Source organism: Protopterus annectens, chromosome 6.part0 (genome assembly GCF_019279795.1).
Source record: "Protopterus annectens isolate FY-2018-M chromosome 6.part0, PAN1.0, whole genome shotgun sequence".
Taxonomy (NCBI): domain Eukaryota; kingdom Metazoa; phylum Chordata; order Ceratodontiformes; family Protopteridae; genus Protopterus; species Protopterus annectens.
This window is the reverse complement of record NC_056737.1, coordinates 70,253,500-70,274,781: the sequence shown is the minus strand read 5'-3', so window position 1 is coordinate 70,274,781 and position 21,282 is coordinate 70,253,500. Positions and strand designations below refer to the sequence as shown.

At 39.2% G+C, this 21,282-nt stretch overlaps 1 protein-coding gene across 1 annotated transcript in view; it reads right to left on the bottom strand.

Moving 5' to 3' along the window:
• Window positions 1–21,282, bottom strand: part of LOC122803768 (1-phosphatidylinositol 4,5-bisphosphate phosphodiesterase beta-2-like) — an 805,974-nt gene that overhangs the window by 694,075 nt on the left and 90,617 nt on the right. Inside the window, exon 4 of the mRNA XM_044073456.1 lies at window positions 908–990. Coding sequence (XP_043929391.1) covers window positions 908–990 — 83 coding nt within the window. The remainder of the gene's footprint in view (window positions 1–907; window positions 991–21,282) is intronic.

Genomic DNA, 21,282 nt, shown 5'->3' with positions numbered 1-21,282 from the left:
TTTGGCCTAGAACATGGCTAAGGGTTATGAATAGATCACCCCACCAGAGCACTTAATAAATAAACAGGACAATACATCTGAAGATCAGATGAGGCTGGGACCCAAAACAGAAGTAAAAACTAAACGACTGACTAAATAATTGCATGCATACCTACACAAACAAAAAATATTATTAAATCTATTAGCTACTTGTGCATATGGCACATTATTTTGAAAGAAAGTACAAATCTTAACTATGCACTGCCTTTTCACTACAGTAATTATTTCTGTTACTGTATAAGAACAACAAGCTATGTGTTGGTGGGTGTTATGCTGATAACTATATATCCCAGCAGATATGACTAAATCACAGCATAACTTATTCATGAGCATGGTTTATGCACTTATGTATCTTTTATTTATTTTTAATTTCTATCATTTGCTAACCAGGTAAATGGGCTGCAGAGCAGACACTCTTCAGCCATGACCTATGCCATAAGAGTAATTGAAAATAAAAAAATACAAATATGCAGGCAGTTTAGCACAGACAGTTAACCAGCATGTTTCTTGGGAGGTGAGAGGAAATCAGTGTCCACAGAAAAGCCACACAGACATAGGAGTAATGTTCAACTACACACAGGCAGTCATCAAATTTAAGAACTGAACCCCTGATCCTGCAACTGTGAAGCAGAGATCTTTCCTTTCTTAAAACTTCAGTAATTCAGTTGTATATTTCCAGTTCAGAAGTGACCTTTAATATAGTTTTCCACTATGAAAATTAAAACAAAAAATAAAAAAATAAGGTAAATATGAACCATGCAAAGGACATAAATTATATGCAAAATGTAAACGTGGTCAGTAATATACAATTGTTCTTAAAGATTACATTCCAATCACAAATTACACTTAATATAAATGCTTGACTTACGAGTCAACATGGTTCTCAAATGACAGGACAACAGGATACTGGGATACTTTAAAAGCGCTTTCAGCAATAGCTTCAATCACTTCCTGTAATAAAAGAGGAAAAAAAATAATTAGTCAAACTTCAAACACTATTGTGTTTTATTACCTCATAACATCTAGTCTTAAATTTAGTTAAAGGTAACATTGAACACAGTGCACATCTGTTAGTAGGGCATCTTCTAACTGCTGCAGTAGGGGTTTCTCTAAAGAGTCAAGCATTGAGAGGACTAAACAAGCTTTTATACATACTCCAATGAAACACTGAGAGCAACCACAGAAGAAGAAAAGATGTTAAACAAGTTACTATGGAATAAGCTCCCAATGCATGTGGAGCAGAGCTCCTCAATGACCCTATTCAAGCTCAACCTAGACAACTGGATGGGTGACTGTAATTTCACCCTAGGGTTAGCACCTATGTCCCTCAGGACAGGGTCAGTTGGTGTTGATCATAGAATTGCTCCGCTAACAACCACCTACCTATGGTCAATAATGGTACTCGGGTTATTACATGGCTAGGCTTGTAAAGGCCCTAGGGCCATTAGCCTAGTAACCTCTTGTGAACCTCCTATGAACCTAAGAGAAATGATTTGCAGTCATAAGAAATAGAAACTACTTGTGTGTGACAAGCATGAGAACAGCAGCAGTAAGTCACAGAGTCCACCTATATATGGGTTCTGAATCAAGCCTGTCCACTGCAGGCCTGACTGAAAGAAAGCAGTCTAATATTCATCAAAACTTGCTTTCGTACATCTTTACTTGAGGAGGCTGATGTTTCATCACATTTATCTATTTACATTTGTCAATGCGGTAAGTGGACTGATCTAGAAACAATTTTCACAATGACCCAGACAACAGGACAACAACATATTAAAATCTGTGCAATTACAGTTAGAAGGTGCTGGTGACTGGTCTTTTGGCTCATGGAGTAATCTTTGTCAAAAGCAGTCTTATGCAGATAACCTTTCCTAGAGTTCCTTGGACACCTACTTATAGATACACACAAAATATTTTTTTCCCAAGTTAAAAACTGTGTAATTTAGTTAATTGTATATGTTTTTAAATATCTAGGTCTATATCAGAACAGTTTTAAAACTTTGAATGTTCTAATATCGACCCATTTTAATTGAATGCTAAAAATAGCGAAGCTGCAGAACACTGAATTCTTTCCTAGGGAAAGAATTCGGTTGGCCAGTTCTGTGGCTTCGCTATTTTCAGCACTGTGGTGGAGATTTACGGGTCAGGTTCAGGTAAGTGTGCGATTGTGTGGTTGTTAGGATTAGGGCGCGGGTTAGGTGATTTAGGGTTAGGGCACGGGTTAGGTGAGTTAAGGTTAGGGCGCAGGTTAGGTGAATTAGGTTTAGGGGTGGGTTAAGTGAGTTAGGGTTAGGGCGCGGGTTAGGTGAGTGTGCGATAGTGATGGACCTTAGGGTTGGGGTTTGGGTTAAGGTAAGTGGATAGGTAGTAATGTATGTATAGTTTGGTGTAGGGTTAGTTGTAGGATTATAAGTGTATGTGTGTGTGTATTGATGTTTTTCAGGTGTGCTTGTGTTGTGTGTATGTGTTTCAGAATAGCGAATTTTTTCCTTAGGGAAAAATTCACTGTTCTGAATGTTCGATATTATGTGGTTTAGATATTTTAGGTCCAGTGAAATAGCGTTCGCTATTTTCATCTTTCGATAACATGATATAAACGCAAATATCTAATGGTATTTTGTATTATGTTTCATGGTCCTGTAATTTGATAGCTGAATCATATGGTATGTTTATTGGTATTTAGAGATTTTCTTCAGCAAAAATATTTATTCTGATGAAGTCTATAAATGGACAATGAAAGTGCTTAATAAACATTTTTATTTTTGTTTCTGTTCAAAGGCTTTGTCTTATTTTATTTTTCAGTTCCTGTGGAGTATATTTGGTTGTTGTTATTTTTTATTGTTTTTTATTTTCACTAACCTCCATATGAAATATTTATTTGCAGTTAATGGTTTTAGATGTGATGATTTGAAATAAAATGCTCAATTAAATACTCTACTCCTTTCTCATTTGGAATGAATTCTAGAGTACTGTATGGATTTACACTCCCTCCTAAAATGATTAATCTGAGAAAGCATTCCTGAATTAGTACACTGAGTGCTTTTCTAAAGATGTTTTTCTAACTATGCAATGGGATTTTCAGCTTTAGAAGCACTAGCCTGTAATAGTTTAAACAAATTATGCTGTATCCCTGTCCCTCCATGACACAGCATCAGTTCAGACATCTCCCATTTTGCATGAACTGAGATATTCATGGCAAAATATTCACTTACCACTTTGCCCAAATTAGTAGCTCAGGTAGATGTAAAAGATACAATGGCACTTATTGAAAAGAGTGGGGCAAATTCCATGGAATCCTGGCCAACGTTCCCCTTGTCATTATGAATGCCACTTTGGGTCTCACCTGGGATTAACACAGTCAACAAAATATAAATAAATACATAAATAAAATAAAATCTGAAAAATAATGTATTATCCATTCTCTTAAGTTAGGTTCTTGTCTTAGCTTGTTTTAGCAGTCAGCAGCAAAATAACTCCTTGACCAAGACAACCTTTGAGTGTCTAGAAGCATTATCTCATTAACACCTAAGTGGTGTGGAATGTCACACATTAGCGGCCCTCACACATCATGCCTTCCAGAGCATTTTCTGAAAAATAAACTTAAAAAGCATCAGATAAACGACTGCAAATATTTTGTGAATAATAAAAGCTATTAAAACTATACAAATATCAATGCTATCAGCAAGAAATATTCTTTACAGTGATAATAGTCACTGTATTCAATCTTTCAATAAATTCTGTAATATATTATAAAGTGTAGAAATCCCAAATTATCTTTTTTCTAAACTTTTACAAACAAATTTTCATATCCTGAAAACTATACAGTCTAGACATGGTCAGTTGGTGTTGATCATAGAATTGCTCCGCTAACAACCACCTACCTATTAGAACATTTTTGTTAACCAGACATACTCTTTCACATGACAAGAAATTCTGATATAAGTGAATGTTTATTGAGATATTTACAGAAATATGAAAACATACTTAATTACATCATAAGCAAAACAAGTAATACTAGACATCTCTCAAGATGTGCGACTTAGACTGTAAATATGAAATACTATTTTCTTCAGCAACATCTAAGTTTCACTGAATGCCATGTGGCAGTGTGTAAGTCACTTGTTTTTTTGAAGTATTAAGTACATATGGAAATATTGCTTATTTTCATAATTACCAACAAGCAACAAGCAATATTTCCAGTATAATGTGAGATAAACCAACATTTTCAGTGAATTCTCCTGTCTTCCACACTGGTGTTTCATACAATGCACCTCAAGAAAATGTAGGTCTCTTGCTTATGAAAATAAGAACATAAATATGAAAATATGAATAATAAGTGGCAAAGATTAATTTCTCCACTGGAGGACATCTTAGACTAATAATCTTAGTGTCCTTTTGTTAATAATCCCTTGCCCTTTCTAATAATGCCTATTATTAGATGGTATATCACTTAGTTACGGAAGATAGATCCAAAAAGTTTTGACTGCTATAAAGAGGTATGGGTGTGAACTTGAGGTATACAAAAATGCTTAATAGACTTCAGTGAGTTTAGCAAAGCTCAACAAAAGGTTTAGAATTTTGACTGTTCTGGCCAGACATTGTACCAAATCTGTTAATAAGAAAGTCATGAATCTAACAAGGTAAAATCCTTTTTGGTTCTCTATTTATTTCTCTGTTCATTGCTAAACATTGCTGCACTGCTGTAACTTTGCCTAGAGTAGGAGACAGCACATTATTAAAATCTCTTGCAAATGAATATAAGGAATCATCGCCCCTCCAACCTTTACCTTAGTCTGAGAGACCGTGGAAAGCTCTCACATCTTCCTTGTTACATCTCTAGAAACTACTGAATACAGTCTCTCAGCTTTGCAAATTAAAGCTATACACCACCCACTATTGTCCGTTTTTTTTTGTTTTGTTTTGTTTTTTTGGCAGCCCAAGTTGTTTTTGAATGAAGTCATGATTGCCTTTTTAACTTTATACAGTGATAAGACGATAATCTCTCATTCTAAGCCTTTAAATGCTAGTTACTGTGTTCTTCTTTGACTTTGCTTCCTATAAAATGATATTTGGACGTCTGAATGATTACATTTTTCTAAAACAGTCAACCCGTTTAAGGCAATATTCAGTCCCATCATGTTCCTAGAGAAGTTATGATACAGATGAGCGGCTTATATCTGAACAATTATTTACCAAGAAGCTGTAGCCTGCAGGTAGTTCTTAATCTAGTATATATGGTTGTGCATGATGAGAAGAAACATAACAATCACTCCAAAAACAAGGAAAAACATCATTTTATGTGGATATGGAGTCTGCTCCAGAGCTGAGGTATCTTCGGTGAGATATATCTGTCCTTCCAAATCACTCCGTTGATGTTTCAGAAGACAATTAGATCCCTAGACTGAATATTTCTGATGCCATTTGATTTAATGCTGTGCAGTAAATCCATCAGTAATGGGTCAGAGGATGCCTTGTATTCCAGACACAGATTACGTTTTGAGCTATCAGTAGAATATAGAGTATAGTGACAGGGCTTTCAGTCGGTCAATGTAGGACATACTGTTTAGGCCTTGTACCCTTTTAGTAAGGTATCTCTGTGGGCATTCAAGTTGTTGCATGTATCTGGACGGATTCACTTCAGAAGCTCGAATTTACAAAATCTCGAACTGCAAATAACCGTAAGCAAAAGATTGAGTTTCGTAAACTCGAACTTCTGAAGCGAAACCAAAAAAAAAAAAAAAAAAAGACAAACTTTGCTTTTGCACCCCCACACCCCCCTTACTTAAATATACCAACTCCAAGATCGCACTACAGTGGGGAAATGGAAAATCACCCGTCTTGTGCTGTATGTGGAAGCGCAAAATGGGAGATTTCTCATTTCCTGTCAACACCGCAAAAAAAAAAACATTACGTACACACAGAGCATACAAGAATCCTTGCCTCTGTGTGCACGCAATGTATTAAGGTAAGTAAACTCTTATTTTTACACACTACACATCTTCGATTTACTGAAATCTCGATCATATGGTCTCGACCATATGACATTCGAGATTTCAGTAATTCGATTATGTGAAGTGTTCCCATCTGGACACATCTATATCACGTTATCAAAATTTACTTAATCGAATCAATAAAGGTCAAACTTTATTGATCGATTAAGTAAAACATCGAATAATGTAACAAAAAAGCAAATTAAAAAAAAAACTAAATGGCGTAGGCAGGGTGGCAAGCCCCCTGTACCCTCCACACCCCCCTACTTAAATATACCAACTCCGAGACTGCACTACATTGAGGTAAATGGAAATCTACCCTTGCGAAGATTTCCGTTTACTTGCACGATGTTCTTCACTTTCGATATTGTCGTGCCGACAATATCAGACTCAATATTGTCAGCTTGCAACAACGTGAAGTAGACCCATCTGGACAGATACATAGGTTCATAGGTGTGTACTAGGCTAATGGCCCTAGAGCCTTTACATGCTTAGCCCATAGAAATTGCCCTGGTGTTGTGCCACCCGATGTTAGTTTCCAGTGCTTGTATCCAGTAGAGCGACTGGAGAGATCCCTGGGGTGAATTTTCTGCTACCCATCCACTTGTCAAGATTTCTTTTGAAGAGGGCCAGCAAGGTGCTCTGCTTGACATGGATAGGAAGCTTATTCTAAAGTATGGGCAGTCTCTGGGTGATGAACCTGTCCCTCCAGCATGTTCTGTCGATTGTGGTAATGAGGTTGAGATCTCTGGAGCATGTGGTGTGGGGGGATTGGGATTTCTTTAGGTGTAGCATTTCTAGTTGGGCTGGGTCAGACATAGCTTTGTAAGTCAAGCAGAGATCACCTCTAAGCAGATGATAAGTGACTGAGAATAGCTTAAGTTTCTTGAGTCTGTCCAAGTAGGACATGTATTTAAGGCCTAGGATCCTCTTTCCGAGGTACCTCTGTGGCCTCTCCAGCTGTTGAAGGTGTCTGGTGAGGTACATGCTAAATGGGGCATTATACTTGATGATTGGTCTAATGAGGGATGAGTAGATAGGGATGATGACCTCTTTATTTCTAGATGCAAAACCCTTGGTTATGAGATGTTCCACATAGAAGGATTTTCTGACTACGGTGGCAATGTAGTGGTCAAAAGTGAGGTTGCTGTTGACCTGGGTACCCAGATCTCTTACAGCACCTTCACTGTTCAGTGGGTCCATTTGATGTGGTAATTAGTGGGAACTGAGTTATTTCCAAAGGGAATGATAATGCATTTTTGGCACTGAGCTTAAGGCCATGGCTCTGACATCAGTCATTGGTCTCAGTGAGGCCTCTCTGTAGGGTGTCTGCATCATTTGGGGATTCAATAACGACTCCCAGCTTGCAGTCATCTGCGAACTTGGTCAGCCAGAGTCCCTCTGTGTTAGCCTGGACTTCTGAGAAGTAGATGCCAAACAGGAGAGGGCCCAGGACCGAGCCTTGTGGGACTCCACTCGTGACTGCTCAGCAATCTGATTTGGAATCTGCTACATTCACTGTATGGGTCCTGTCTGTGAGCCAGTTTGCAACCCACCTAGTGGTACAGGGATTGATGCCTAGTTTGGTGAGTTTGTCAATAATTCCTGAGTGGCGAATGGTATCAAAGGCTTTGGTCAGATTGAGGTTGGCTGTATGCACTGCCTTACCCTCACCCACAGCCTTGGTTACTATCTCGAAGAAGTCAACAAAGGTGAGCAGGCATGATCTCCCTTTGACAAAGCCAAACTGTGTGGGGTCAAGAGTTTGGCGATTGCCTATATCCTTGTTAAGCAGGTCCATGATGATGCGCTCCATAGCTTTACAAACCAGACTCATCAAGCTGATGGGGCGATAGTTCCCAGGATCTGTGGTCGCTCCTCCCTTATGGAGAGGGATGACTGTAGCAGTGCGCCATTTGGTAGGGACAAAGCCTGAGGTGAGGCTGTGATTGAACATGGTACACAGGTGTGGTGCCAGGTCATTTTGTAGTTCATGTAGGACACAGCCAGGGATATTATAATGTCCCATGGATGCTGTATTCTTGGTCTTGGACAATGCAGCTTTTACCTGTGCTGCCAAAATGTTTGGTACCAGGCATTCCTCTGGTATTGTGATTGGTCCTTTGGGGAGGATAGAGGGGTAAAGTTAGCACTGAATCTGTCTGCCAGTATGTTGGCTATATCTGATGGCTCAGTATAGGAGGTACCATTGTGCAGTAACTCAGAGCAAATCTGGGTACTGGCGTGGATGTTCTTGATATAGCTACAGAAGGCTTTGTGGTTGATTTTTGTGTCTGCCACAATTCTGCCTTCATAGTTGGCTTTAGAGGATTTGATAATGGATCACAAATTTTTAAGGCTGATAAGGGAATTTCTCCAGTCTTGGGACTTCACCTTATTTTGCAACAGTTTCTTCCTTCTGTTGTAGAGTTTATTGATGGCTGGGGATCACCAGATCGGCTTCCTTTTTTTGGAGAAGAGCGTCTTGGTTCTATTTGGTATGGCTAGTTCCATGCATTTGTGTGGTGCATTGGTGTATGTTCCGGCAATCATGCAGCTGTTTTCCATTGACATCGGTGCTGAGAAGTTAGCCCCTTCATTTTTTTAGGAGCCCAAATTCAGCTTTTTTTCAGGGTGGTCACCTTTGCGGGGGGTGTAGGGGAGATGGAGATTTCCATGGTAATCAGTTTGTAGTCGGATCTAACCAGGGAGGAATTGACTATAGGTGTAGAGCAACGGTCACCTGTGTTAGTAATAACTAGGTTGAAGATGTTGCTTCCTCTAGTGGGGGTCAGAATATGGTGGTCCAGGGCATTGGAATTAATGAATTCCAGGAAACATTGGGCCAGTGCATTGTTACCCGAGTAGTTTTCCCAGTTGATGGAGGGGTAGTTGAAGTCTCCCAGAATGAGAGTATTGGGCTGGACCTTGATAGATTCCAGGGTGCTTAGTAATGTGGAGTGAGTGTCTATGGACATGGTTGGGGTCCTATAGCAGGCTATGAGCTGTATTAACATCTTGCCCAGTGTTAGTTGTACCTGGAGAATCTTGGATGCATTATGCTGGGCTACCAGTCTAGAGGTGTGTATATCCTTTATGAATATGGAGACACCACTACCTTTAGAGCTTCTGGCCATATTCCAGCGCCAGAAGGTATGGAATGAGTTTTAGCTTGGAAGCACAGGAGTGCTTTCTGCCTCTTTGAACCAGGTCTCCATTACAGCACAAATGTCGACATTCTCCATTTTGAGGAGCACTTCAAGCGAGTGCATCTTGAAATTTAAACTTCTAGCATTGAGCATGACCCTCAGATTGCATTTGTTTGTAGCTGTTACAGTGGATATTTGGTCTTTGGTACACTGCCTAAAAAAGGCACTATAGGGGTGGCAAGAGCCTTAGCCAGTAACCGGAAACCCAAGGGTGACAGATGCAGGCTGCCTCTGGCAAAGCATCGAGGTCTGTCAGTCATGTCATCTCACGCAGACAGGTACTGGATCCCCTTGGAATGACACCAGAAACTTAACCAATTGTTGAAGTCAATCATTTTCTGCTTGTACTGTGGTATCATTATGGGTGATGGTAGGATACTGCTCAGGGCTAGGTTCATACCTGCCTGGGCCACATAATCTGAGAGTTCCATCACGTCTCTTTTCATGTAGTCCAGGCAGGTACGACTCAGGTCATTCACACCCACATGGACAGTGACTGAGTCATAATTGTACTTGTTGTGAAGTGACCTGATGCATGTGTTATGTGGCGGATCCTGGCTTCTGATAGATCCTAAAGGGGTCATTGTACTCAAAGATTGGATTAATGAGAGCTGAGTAAAGAGGAGCTATGACATCTCTAGATCCAGAGACAATCCTTTTGTTTATAAGCTGTGCAACATAGAAGGACTTTCTTATGACAATGGACACATTAGTCAAAAGTTAGGTCACTGTCCACATAAGTTTGCAAATCCCATACAACTGAGTCAACTCTTAGGGGTATATCATCAATGTGGTAATTCCTCAGGGCAGATGACTTTATTTATTTTTATTTTACATTTGTTGACCGGGCTAGTTTAACTGGATATATGTCCATTTTCAGTAGAGGCCCGGGGAGAAAAGCTCCAAGCATCGGCAGTGACAAAGCATACAATATATACGAATAGTAAAATGAGTTACAGTACATTGTTTAAATTGTAGGTAAGATAAACTTGTACAGAGTCCTTTAGTAGGTTTAAGCTAAGATCAAACACATAGAACAAAAACATTTGAGAGATAAAAAATATATAGAGAAATCCCAAATTTTTTTTTTTTTTGTACTAAGAAGGAAACTATTACATGTAGGCAACATAGAACAGTGGAGTAGAGAAGTACAGGGAGAGCAAGAAGGGGAATGAGATATCAGTCAGGGTTAGAGCAGTGAGTTTTAAGATATTCTTTAAGATGTTATTTAAAAAGAAGAGTGGAAGCAAGGGTGGAAAGTTCACTAGGAAGCTGGTTCCAGGTTTTTCCCACTCTGTTGGTGAAAAGTGAGTCCCCAGCTTTGTTGTTGGATTTAAAAGTGGAAACTAGAAGCTTATTAGCTGAGCGTAGTGTTGCAAGATTTTTATAGGGGGTAATCAGATTAGTGAGGACTGGGGTATTATTAGGGTGGTAAAGGATCTTTTGGGTGATAAGTTGTTGACAGAGTAGTTGGTTCTGCAGTTCTAACCATCCCAGTTGTTTGAGGTTGTGACAGTGGTGAGTTCTAAAAGGGGTGCCAGTGGCAAATCTGGCTATGTTATTGTAGCTGGTTGAAAGTTTGGTGAGGTTGTTTTTAGATAGATTGGTATATATTGCAGAAGCATAGAACAGGGTAGAGATAAGGTGGGTCTGGGCAATAGTGGTTCTGGCTATAGGGGTAAGGAAGGGTTTGATTCTATAAAGGGTGCCTAGTTTTTTGTTGACAGACTTTATAGTAGTATTAATATGGTCATCATAGCTAAGGTTGTTGTCAATTGTTATTCACAGGAGACGAGTTGTAGTGTCAGGGGATATGTTAGTTCCATTGTTAGAGGTTACTGTGAAGTGAAGTTGTGGTATCTTTTGAGTAGGAGCAAAGAGCAATAATTTTGTTTTTTGGGGTTCAGAAGGAGGCAGTGTTGCATGAACTAATTTTCCGCAATGTTAAATACTGTCTGGGTGAGGGTCTGGAGTGAGGTTATGGATTTGGCTGAACATATTAAAGTAGATTCAGCTGCATATTGTATACAGGTGGGTTGAGGAATTTTGCCATGTAGATCATTAATAAACATTGATAAGAGAAGAGGGCCTAAAACAGAGCCTTGTGGTACACCAATGTTCACAGGGAGGGAAGTAGAAAGATTATTATCCCAAAGTACTTCTTGCTGTCTGTTTTCTAAATAAGATTTAAACCAGCGTAATAATGCTTGTGGGTCAAGTGATTGGGCTTTTAGTACATCAATAAGCATGTGATGGTTAACCATACCAAAGGCTTTTGAAAGGTCAAGAAATAGTGCAGAGGAAAGAGTGTTATTGTTACGATTTTTGTTTATGGAGTCAGAAAAGGATAGCAGGCAGTTGTAGTACTATGGAATGGTCTGAAGCCATGCTGGCAGTTGGCAAGTAAATTATTATGGAGAAGGTGGTCAAGTAGTTGTCTGTGTATGCCTTTTTCCATTATTTTAGCTATTGGAGAGAGTAAGGCAATTGGCCAAAAGTTGGAAAGCTCAGTAGATGTCCCACCTTTATGTAGAGGGATGATGTGGGAGACTTTCCATATGAAAAGGATTGTGCTTTCTAAAATTGTTCTATTTATAAGGATGGAAATGGGATAGGCAATGGCTTTAGCTGCAATTTGCAGGTATTCAGCTGGAAGACAGTCTGCAGAAGGGGTGCATGGTTTGAGTTTTTGAAGGAGGTTGCAAATGAGGGATGTAGGAACAGGTTGTATATGAAAGGTTGGAGCTGGACTATTAGTGGTATTTAATGGAAAAGTGGTAATAGGTGGTAATGTATTAGCTAGGGTTTGAATGGTTTCAGTAAAATAGTTATTAAAGGCATCAGGAATTTGGTTAGCGTTATTATGGTTGACTCCTGATGGGGCAGGAGTTTTAGAGTGCCCTGGCTGAAGTAGTTTGTTAATGCCTGACCAGAACTTTTGTGGTTTTTGTTGGTGGGTTTGTTGGAGGTGAAGGTAATAGTTTTTTTTTTTTGTCTCGCAGAATGTCCTTTTTGGTGGCATTTCTTAACTGTTTAAAGTAAAGGTGATCTGATGGACTTTTAGAGGCTCTTCATTTGGCCCAAATTTTATTTCTTAGGAGGATCTTTTGCCTAGTTTGTTTTGTGAGCCAAGGGGAAATTTTGATCCTAATTCGGAAAGAGTGACAGGGGGCATGGTAATCTAGGATTTGTAGGAATCTAGTATTAAAGTAGGTCACTGCTTCATCAAGTTGAAGATGATACATTGGTGACCAGTCAAATGCTTTCAGTTCATTTTGGAAGCTCTCTGGATGAAAGTGTTTTTTAGAATGGGAGGTTTTAAAAATATCAGTATTAGGGCTATGCATTCTTTGTTTAATAATATAGGTTAGAGCATGGTCACTGATATCATCTGGAAGGGTTCCTGGTTTATAAGTATCAAGATGGCTGTTTAGAAGGATCCAGTCTAGGGTGGTTTCCTTACTGCTTGGTTTATGGATTCTAGTAGGAGTGGTTATTATTTGTGAGAATCCGTAAAGTGAGCCCGCAGGGTGAACAGAGAGTGTAGAGACAGGTAATGAAGCAGCTAAAAGAGAAACAATCAGCGATGCTAGTTAATGAAGGTAAGTTAGGTAAGTCTAAAGTGGGAAAGAGCAGAGATAAGTAAGGAGTCTATAAGAAAACAGGAGGGTGTAGCCAGTTAAAATAAAGGGTAAAGTGTGAGGTTTAAGAGCAGGTCTGGGACATTAAAAATGTAGAGTAATAAATGAAGAATAACAGATGGATAAGCAGGAGAATAAAGGATGGGATAGGCGTGCCACCTACTGGACAGAGCTAGTACTGCAGACAATTCAGTAAGGGGGTTAGCTTGTGTCAGACTAGGGAAGGGGGAAAAGTTAGTAAGAGGGGTTACTACGAGGTGGTGGGGGTGTTTTGGTTACAGGGTAGATAAGTGGGGGGTAAAGGCTGCTGGCTGTCCAGGCTCGGAGCGTGCTTTAGAACCCCTGAGGCAATAGTAGGCTTTACAGGCAGGACATAGATAACATACTTTCTTGATTCCTTGAGAGACGGTGCAGGGAATAGAAGCTGGGAGATGAAACCACCGGTTTTTGGACGGGTCCTTTGTTACCAGGTAGGTAGGTTCTGAGAGATTATTTGCTGGAACAGCACAATGGAGAGCAGGGTACTTATGGGAGAGAGAGAGACAATAGTGGTGGTGAGTAGCAAGAAGTTAGCACAAAGTAAGGTAGTTATGGCAATATAATAAAAGCATTACATGAAGAAAAGAAATAAAAACAATTATCATTTCAACATTCACTTATTTTTGCTAGATGCTACCAGTATCACATGGATGCTAGCAGTTCTGTGAGATTATTAATTAGCAGGTCATTATCTGTAGACTCAATAGGACAACAAACCACTCATTAGCTTTAAGATATAAACAGAATAACTGGATAGCCATGTATCGGAAAACTGCATGGAGAAATAGCAGGATATCAGTGTATAATCAACTGGTGTGAGTTAGGGCTGGTAGCAGGCAGGCTCAGAATCTACACTAAGCACTGGTCCAGAGGAGGCAGCACCTTATATAATACAACATATAGTACACCATTAAACAATTCTGTAGAAATATGCAGTAATTAACAGGGACAGCTACTCAGGCGTTTTACCCACTAATAGTTCCCATTAATGTAGTCTTAGCATTCCACAGTTACCATTCACTCACTAGGCTTGCATACCAGTCATAATGGTAAAAGTGTTGTCATTAGTGATTAGCAACAGAGCACTCACTGGATGCTACTAGTTACCACAGTATTTTCCAAATATCTAGTCCATAAGACCCTTAAATGTTATAGTAAAATGCAGAGATAATTATCTTTATAGCTGATAGCATGAGGACTATTAAGATAGGCTTTAACAATGGCTTCTAGACTTTACAGGGCAAAGGGAATGCTTAGAGTAGATCCCTGAGGGTAATGGAAGTAGATACAGACATTATAGAAGCACAAAACAGGGTATGTAGAACTGGTAGCAAATTAAAACATATCAAACTTGAACTCAGTTCACTGTTTTGCATGTTGAGAACAGCAAGAGAAGCAAATGTGCCCAGCTCGCTCAGAGTAGTTCCCCCACGTGGGAGGCGTATTTCGAAATAGCCGTTACAGGCTAAAACAAACAAGTGAGCTTCAGCTCAAATGTAGTAGCACCACGTGGGTGGTGTAATGTTTAATGGACGTAACAGGCGTTAGAAGAAAGACTAGCTCCCAACTATGTAAATAGCTGTTACAGGCTAGAAACTAGTTCTCAAAAGCAACGCAAACAACATAGGGATCAACAAGTGAGCATCAGCTCGCACTTAGTAGCTTCCACATGGTTGGCATGATGCTAAATGGCCGTTACAGGCTTTTAAAAAATAAAAATAAATCTAGCTCCCAGCCTTCTAAATAGCCACAGCACAAACAGCAGTTAGATCAACTAGTGAGCTTCAACATGCACATAGTAACTTCCACACGGGCAGCGTGATGCTAATGGCCATAACAGTTTATTTTTTTTTTAAAGAAATAAAACTAGCTCCTAACTTTCAAAATAGCCATTACAGGCTAAAACCTAGTACTCTAGCAACACAAACAACAGCCATTTAAGCTGCCGTTCAGCCTTCCCAAACAAAACAATACTGCATTTTTTGGCATTTAGTTTCAGTCATTGATGTTGGCACCAGTTACTTATTTATGACAAACCTTCTTGCAAGTTGGCTAAATTGTTTGTTTGGGGATTCAGTGACTGCACCTAGCTTGCAATCATTTTTAAACTTAGTCAGCCAGAGCCAAAGGTTTGCTTCATAAAGGTAAACACCAAAAAGGAGAGGTCCAGGCACAGAACGCTGGTGACTGGACTCTTTGTGGCGGTAACTTCCCCTATTTTGATTTCCTATGTTCTCTCTGTGAGCCAGTTGACAATCCAATGGGTGACATAGGGGTTTATTCTCAGTTTATTTAGCTTTTGCATTATGCCTGAGTGGGGGATTGTGTCAAAAGCTTTGACCAGGCTGAGGGGTGTGGTGTGTACCATTTTGACTTAATCCATTGCTTTGGTTACTTTTTAAAAAAGTCCACCAGGTTGACTAAACATGACCTGGCCTGGACAAATCCAAACTTAGAAGGGTCCATTGTTTGGAGGTTCTCTATGTCCTTACTAACTGGCTATTGTACGTCTTTCCATAGCTTTGCATATGAAGCTGGTCAGACGTATGGGTCTGTGGAAAGCCCTCCCTCATACAGAAGAATAACTGCAGCTGTTCTCCATTTGCTAGGTGCAAAGCGTATATGAAGGCTAAGGTTGAAGAGTGTTGTTAGGGGTGTGACTAAATCATGCTTCATACTATTTAAGACACATCCAGGGATAATGTCAGGACCCCAACATTTTTTAGCTTTTGTTAGTGCTTTTAGGACTTTGCCTTGCCACAACAGCTGGATGCAAGCCAATTTCAGATATATCTTGAGGGATACATGGAGGAGATGTAATAATTTTAAAGTAAAACAGCAAGAGCTTTTCCACGTGCTAAATGATTAAGTGGGTTGATGAAAAATTCAAGGATAGGGGTGCCTTCATGCCTCCAGCCTCACACAACCAGAAACAATTTCCATAAAGACATTATGAAACACTATGTGTGGTCCCAAATTGCTATACATTGTCAGACTGCTGAATGTAAACTGAGCAAGAAAGATAGCAGACTAGATAAAATACCAAATCTAAAAGTAGTTAAATCTGTTATCACATCTGGGATTATTATCACTCACTGGAGGCTAAATGGTGTTTGGTGGAAGACCTACTTCCAGGTTACTCCACACTCCTGAAGAAAGCAGGGAGAACTAAGAGATCCCAAACAGTGACTCTTGAAGCAGTTATTTAACAACTAATCCATCAATTTGATGCAACCAATTAACACTAATGAATCAAAGATGCTAATGCTACCAGCTATTAACTCATACACAGCACTAGCAAGTTTAAGGGTTTAATGCTGCATTGTAATGACTATTTTTTTTCTGGGAAACCAACTGTAAAAAAACTGATATTCTATATAAGTAAGATTCTTTATTCAAACCTGCCCTTTAGTGGGTATGCACTGTAACCTTAAACATACTTAATAACTGTAAGAAAGTGCATCTAAATAAGTCCTAACTGATAGACTGTAAAGTTGAACTTAAGTTATACATTTTATTTACTCAAAACTCTGCACACATTTTTGTTCACCTCAAAATTGTATTCCTTTAACAAGCTTGCAGGGGTGCCCCATCTACATAGTATCAAAAGTAATCTGTTTCTGTGTCATTCTGCATAAAATTATTTTCCTTCTGCTAGCAGTATTTACACTCTACAAATTTTTTTTCTGTGAGGACAATATATAGACTGACAGCCTTGGGTGTTAGTAGATAAGCTGCTAAAACCATCTGTTCCACTGAGTTTTAAGCCACTTCAACTGCTAAAGGAAAGGGACATTTCATGTGTTAATGTAGTTCAGTCTTGCTGAAGCCATTATATCTTGATAGGTATGGCATTCTTACACATGAGCAACTTGTCCTCCTTTAAAAATGAAGCATTTAAGCATACTGCAACTGTACCTTCAGTGAAGACTGACCCATACTTACAACCCAAGCTCCTGATCTAGAAAAATATTCTATCATTCATTCATGCATCCAACATTTCTTTCTTCCCATACTGAACTCTGACAAAAGTGTACTCAAAGTATTTATAACTGCTGATTGTTCTGTTAATTTTTATCTGAAATTACTTTGGTAACACTTACATAGCAGTTCGTTGATGAAACAGATTGCTTCTGATACTCAGAAACACACATGGCTCAGGTCTGTCCCACCAATTCCTACCCCCAAATCACACCCACCTCACCTACTCCACATTTATTTCATCCATTTCCACCCAACCCATCTAATCATACTTAGCCAATGAACGTCAACCACCTGCAGCACTCTTCCTTTCAGTTACCTAACACTCATGCTATCCAATCAGCCTCTCTAACACTAACCTTTCTCCTCCCTACAGCACCCACTATCCTTTCATTATATAAATCTCCACCAAAGTGTATTCTAGAGCTTACTTTTCACTTACAGCTTACCATACTTGTTTTTCTTTTATTCTCCCTCTTTTCCCACTATTGCTCTTTCCAAAATCAATTTTTGCATTATCTTTATTTCTCTTACTGTCACTAGTATGCCATCTTACATCCTATTTGTCAACACTTCCTACCAGTTTTATTTCTTCCTGAAGTACACACAATCCACAGCAAAATAGGACTCTCTATAAACACTGTGATGGCCGTGCACTGGCCCAGTAATCAAGAAGCCTCAATCCTCACCACTGGAAACAGTGGGGGGATGTACACACTGGGAGGATGACAAGCATACACACAGTAAAGTGCAATTTCCCTTAAGAGCATACAGATATCACAGTCAGTTTAGGGCTGGTGTCTCCCTCTTTCTCCAGATCACAATTAAGACTCCCCACTGGTTCAGCTATAGAGTTGAGTCCTTAGCCAAGGTTCCAATCCAAGTCCTCCAACACTCTCTCTGTCCAATCAGTGCTTTGTTTCCTTGCCCAAATAGCTGACACATACACTCTTGGAGATTTGTTTTACACACACACACACACACACACACACACACACACACACACACACACACACACACACACACACACACACACACACACACACACACACCTGGGAAAGGCTGGCACAGGTTTACTAGCTATGCCCCCTTCTGCCCAGACTATAAGGTAGTTATCACTGCCATCAGAACCCCTTAGCTACTTTTAAAGCCCTTAACAAAGGGTGTCTAATCCTGCTGTGTAATGTTACTATTAATCCAAATTGTAGTCTGAGCAAGACTTGCAATTTTATTTAGGAGTGGCTTGTACAGCATCACCAAATACATATGCTTTACATATACATATACTTTAAGAGCTTAAATATGCCTCACAAATATCAGCCAGAGAGATAGGTTTAAATATATTTAATAATAAATAATAAAACAAGAACAAGACAATAGTCAGTAAATCAACACAGTAACCTCAGAGTTCAAAATCAAAGGAAATATTTTAAAACAACATTGCAGGACAGTTTCAAATAAATACAGAAAACATCTAAACTAATGTTTACTAGTTTCCTATCTATATCTAAAAGAGATACTATGCCCTAAATCTTACTTACAGCAAGGCAAGTGCAGATAGTGATAATGAGTGGATGTTCTTGTTAGGTCCAAGGCAAAATACAAAATGCACAGTCTCTCTCTCTCTCTCTCTCTGAGAGAGTTCTTAAATTAATATCAAATATTACTGCTGGGTTAACTTGGATGACATCACTTTTTGTCACCTGACTTCAGTTACCAGGCTAAAACAGAAACTAGCAGAATTTAACATCTCTGTGAAAAATACATATCTCTCAGATGTTTACAGATCTTGGAAGCCGTAAAACGATAAAACACTTTTACATTTTAAACCTATTAATTACTTCTCTTTGAAGACAAAACTTTTTGCTCTAGACATTGTGTCTGCTACACTGAAACTTGAGAGTGACCTTTTATAGCACAATCATAAAGCAATTTGATTTCAACTTATTTTCTTGACGTTTTGCAAGTTAACCCTGTTATGTTCTAGTTTGTACTGTTAAAACTTACATTTGCTCAGGTATATGGTTTGTATGCATTTCTGTTCTAAGTCAGCAGGGCATGTCCTGGTTACATTTTAGCTCAGTACATAACATACAGTTCTGTATAAATCATATCAATATTCACATAACATAGCTGGGCTCACAATATTTCTCTATATCACAAACACATCATATCACTGCAGCTCTATCACAAAAATACTGATCTATTTAAAATTAGATACCTAAATTACAACCCCATTTGCTAAACAGTCAGCATAATAAATAAGCATAAATTCAAATGACTATACTTAAATTATCATTTCCTAAAATCGCTGAACCTTTGTGGTGACATCTGTCATAATCCAGGCCCTATGAACGAACCATAAAACTCAATCAGCAATCAGATCACCAGAGTTATCTAATTTCTCTCCCTTCTCCTCACTTAATAGCGTATCTTATTTTCTGTTCTTAAACACAAATGCACAAAGTATCCATAACAAATTGTCTGACTTTCACATATGTATTACCCTCTAGTCCGCTAACTTTCTAACAGTAACTGAAACTTGGGTCAAGCATGATATGAAAAATGATGAAATCCTGCATCCTGAATAAAATATCATCAGGTATATCAGAAGAAATAAAGGGGGAGGGCGTGTGGTCATCATTTATAAAAACACTTTCAATCTCACTCTTTATCCACTTATTTCCCCCAAATTTGTCAATTCTGAAGTACTAATATAACTTTTAAAGCCAAATAAGCATAAAAGAATGTGCATGCTAGCCTTTTATACCTCCAGGTAAAAATATCCAAAAAGCAGATTTTTTTTCTGCTGGACAAATTGCAACATTCGCCATGAATCCATCTTTCTGGGTGATGTAAACATTGATTGTCAAATTACTAAGTCAGACTCCTTTGCAAACTCTATAAATATTTACAGGTTCACTCAGCTAATCATGTCCCCCACTAGACTCAGAAAAATAGTAACTGGCATTCTACACTAAACTGGATACTTTCCTCTGGGCCAAAGCAAATAAACACCTCTGGTTGCTTCCCTGATCTAATTAGTGATCATCTTCCAACTTTTATAGTACAACACCACAGCAACATAAACAAAACAACCTTGTACAGTCAAATACTCAGTCTTACATCATTTAACAAGGACACCTTCATTTCTCACCTATTCCTCATACATTGGACCAAAATTAAGATGTTCCTTCTAGAAGAAGTAGTCACTTCAACACAACTTTTCTCAACATTCTCAACAATCTTGATTCCATTTGAAGAAAAACATGCTAAATCAAACCCTGCATCTTGGTTAGCCAAACAAACCAAACAACTCAGATCACAAAGAGATAAAGACCAGAAAGAATGGCACTGTAGTAAAACACAAACCAAGTTACAGATTTTTAGACAGCTTAGAAAAATTGTGCTAAGAAAACAGGTTAAATCAAGGAAAACTATTATGCAGGTCTTCAGCATATCAAACCAATCCTAAATTGTTCTGGGCCACAGTAAATAATATACTACACCCCAGCCACATAATCACACCTCCTCCACACTATCACACCTCTGACAAACACAAACAGTACTACTGATAGGGCACCACACCTCTGCCACACACAAACAGCACTACTACTAGGGCCATACTACCACACCTCCGCCAAACACAAACAGCACTACTGATAGGGCCACACTACCGCACCTCCACCAAACACAAACAGCACTACTAATAGGACCACACTACCACACCTCCACCAAACACAAACAGCACTACTGCTGGGCAACATTACAACTCCAACACAAACAGCACTACTAATAGGGACACACTACCACACCTCCACCCAACACAAACAGTACTACTGATAGGACCACACTACCACACCTCCACCAAACACAAACAGCACTACTGCTGGGCAACATTACAACTCCAACACAAACAGCACTACTAAAAGGGACACACTACCACACCTCCACCCAACACAAACAGTACTACTGATAGGACCACACTACCACACCTCCGCCAAACACAAACAGCACTACTGATAGGGCCACACTACCGCACCTCCACCAAACACAAACAGCACTACTAATAGGACCACACTACCACACCTCCACCAAACACAAACAGCACTACTGCTGGGCAACATTACAACTCCAACACAAACAGCATTACTAATAGGGACACACTACCACACCTCCACCCAACACAAACAGTACTACTGATAGGACCACACTACCACACCTCCAACAAACACAAACAGCACTACTGATAGGGCCACACTACCACACCTCTGCCAAACACAAGCAGCACTACTGATAATAATGCTACCCAGTTTGTTGAAACATTATATAGCTAACTCAAAGATAACTCTGTTACTCCTTTCAGCCTACCGATCTGTACTG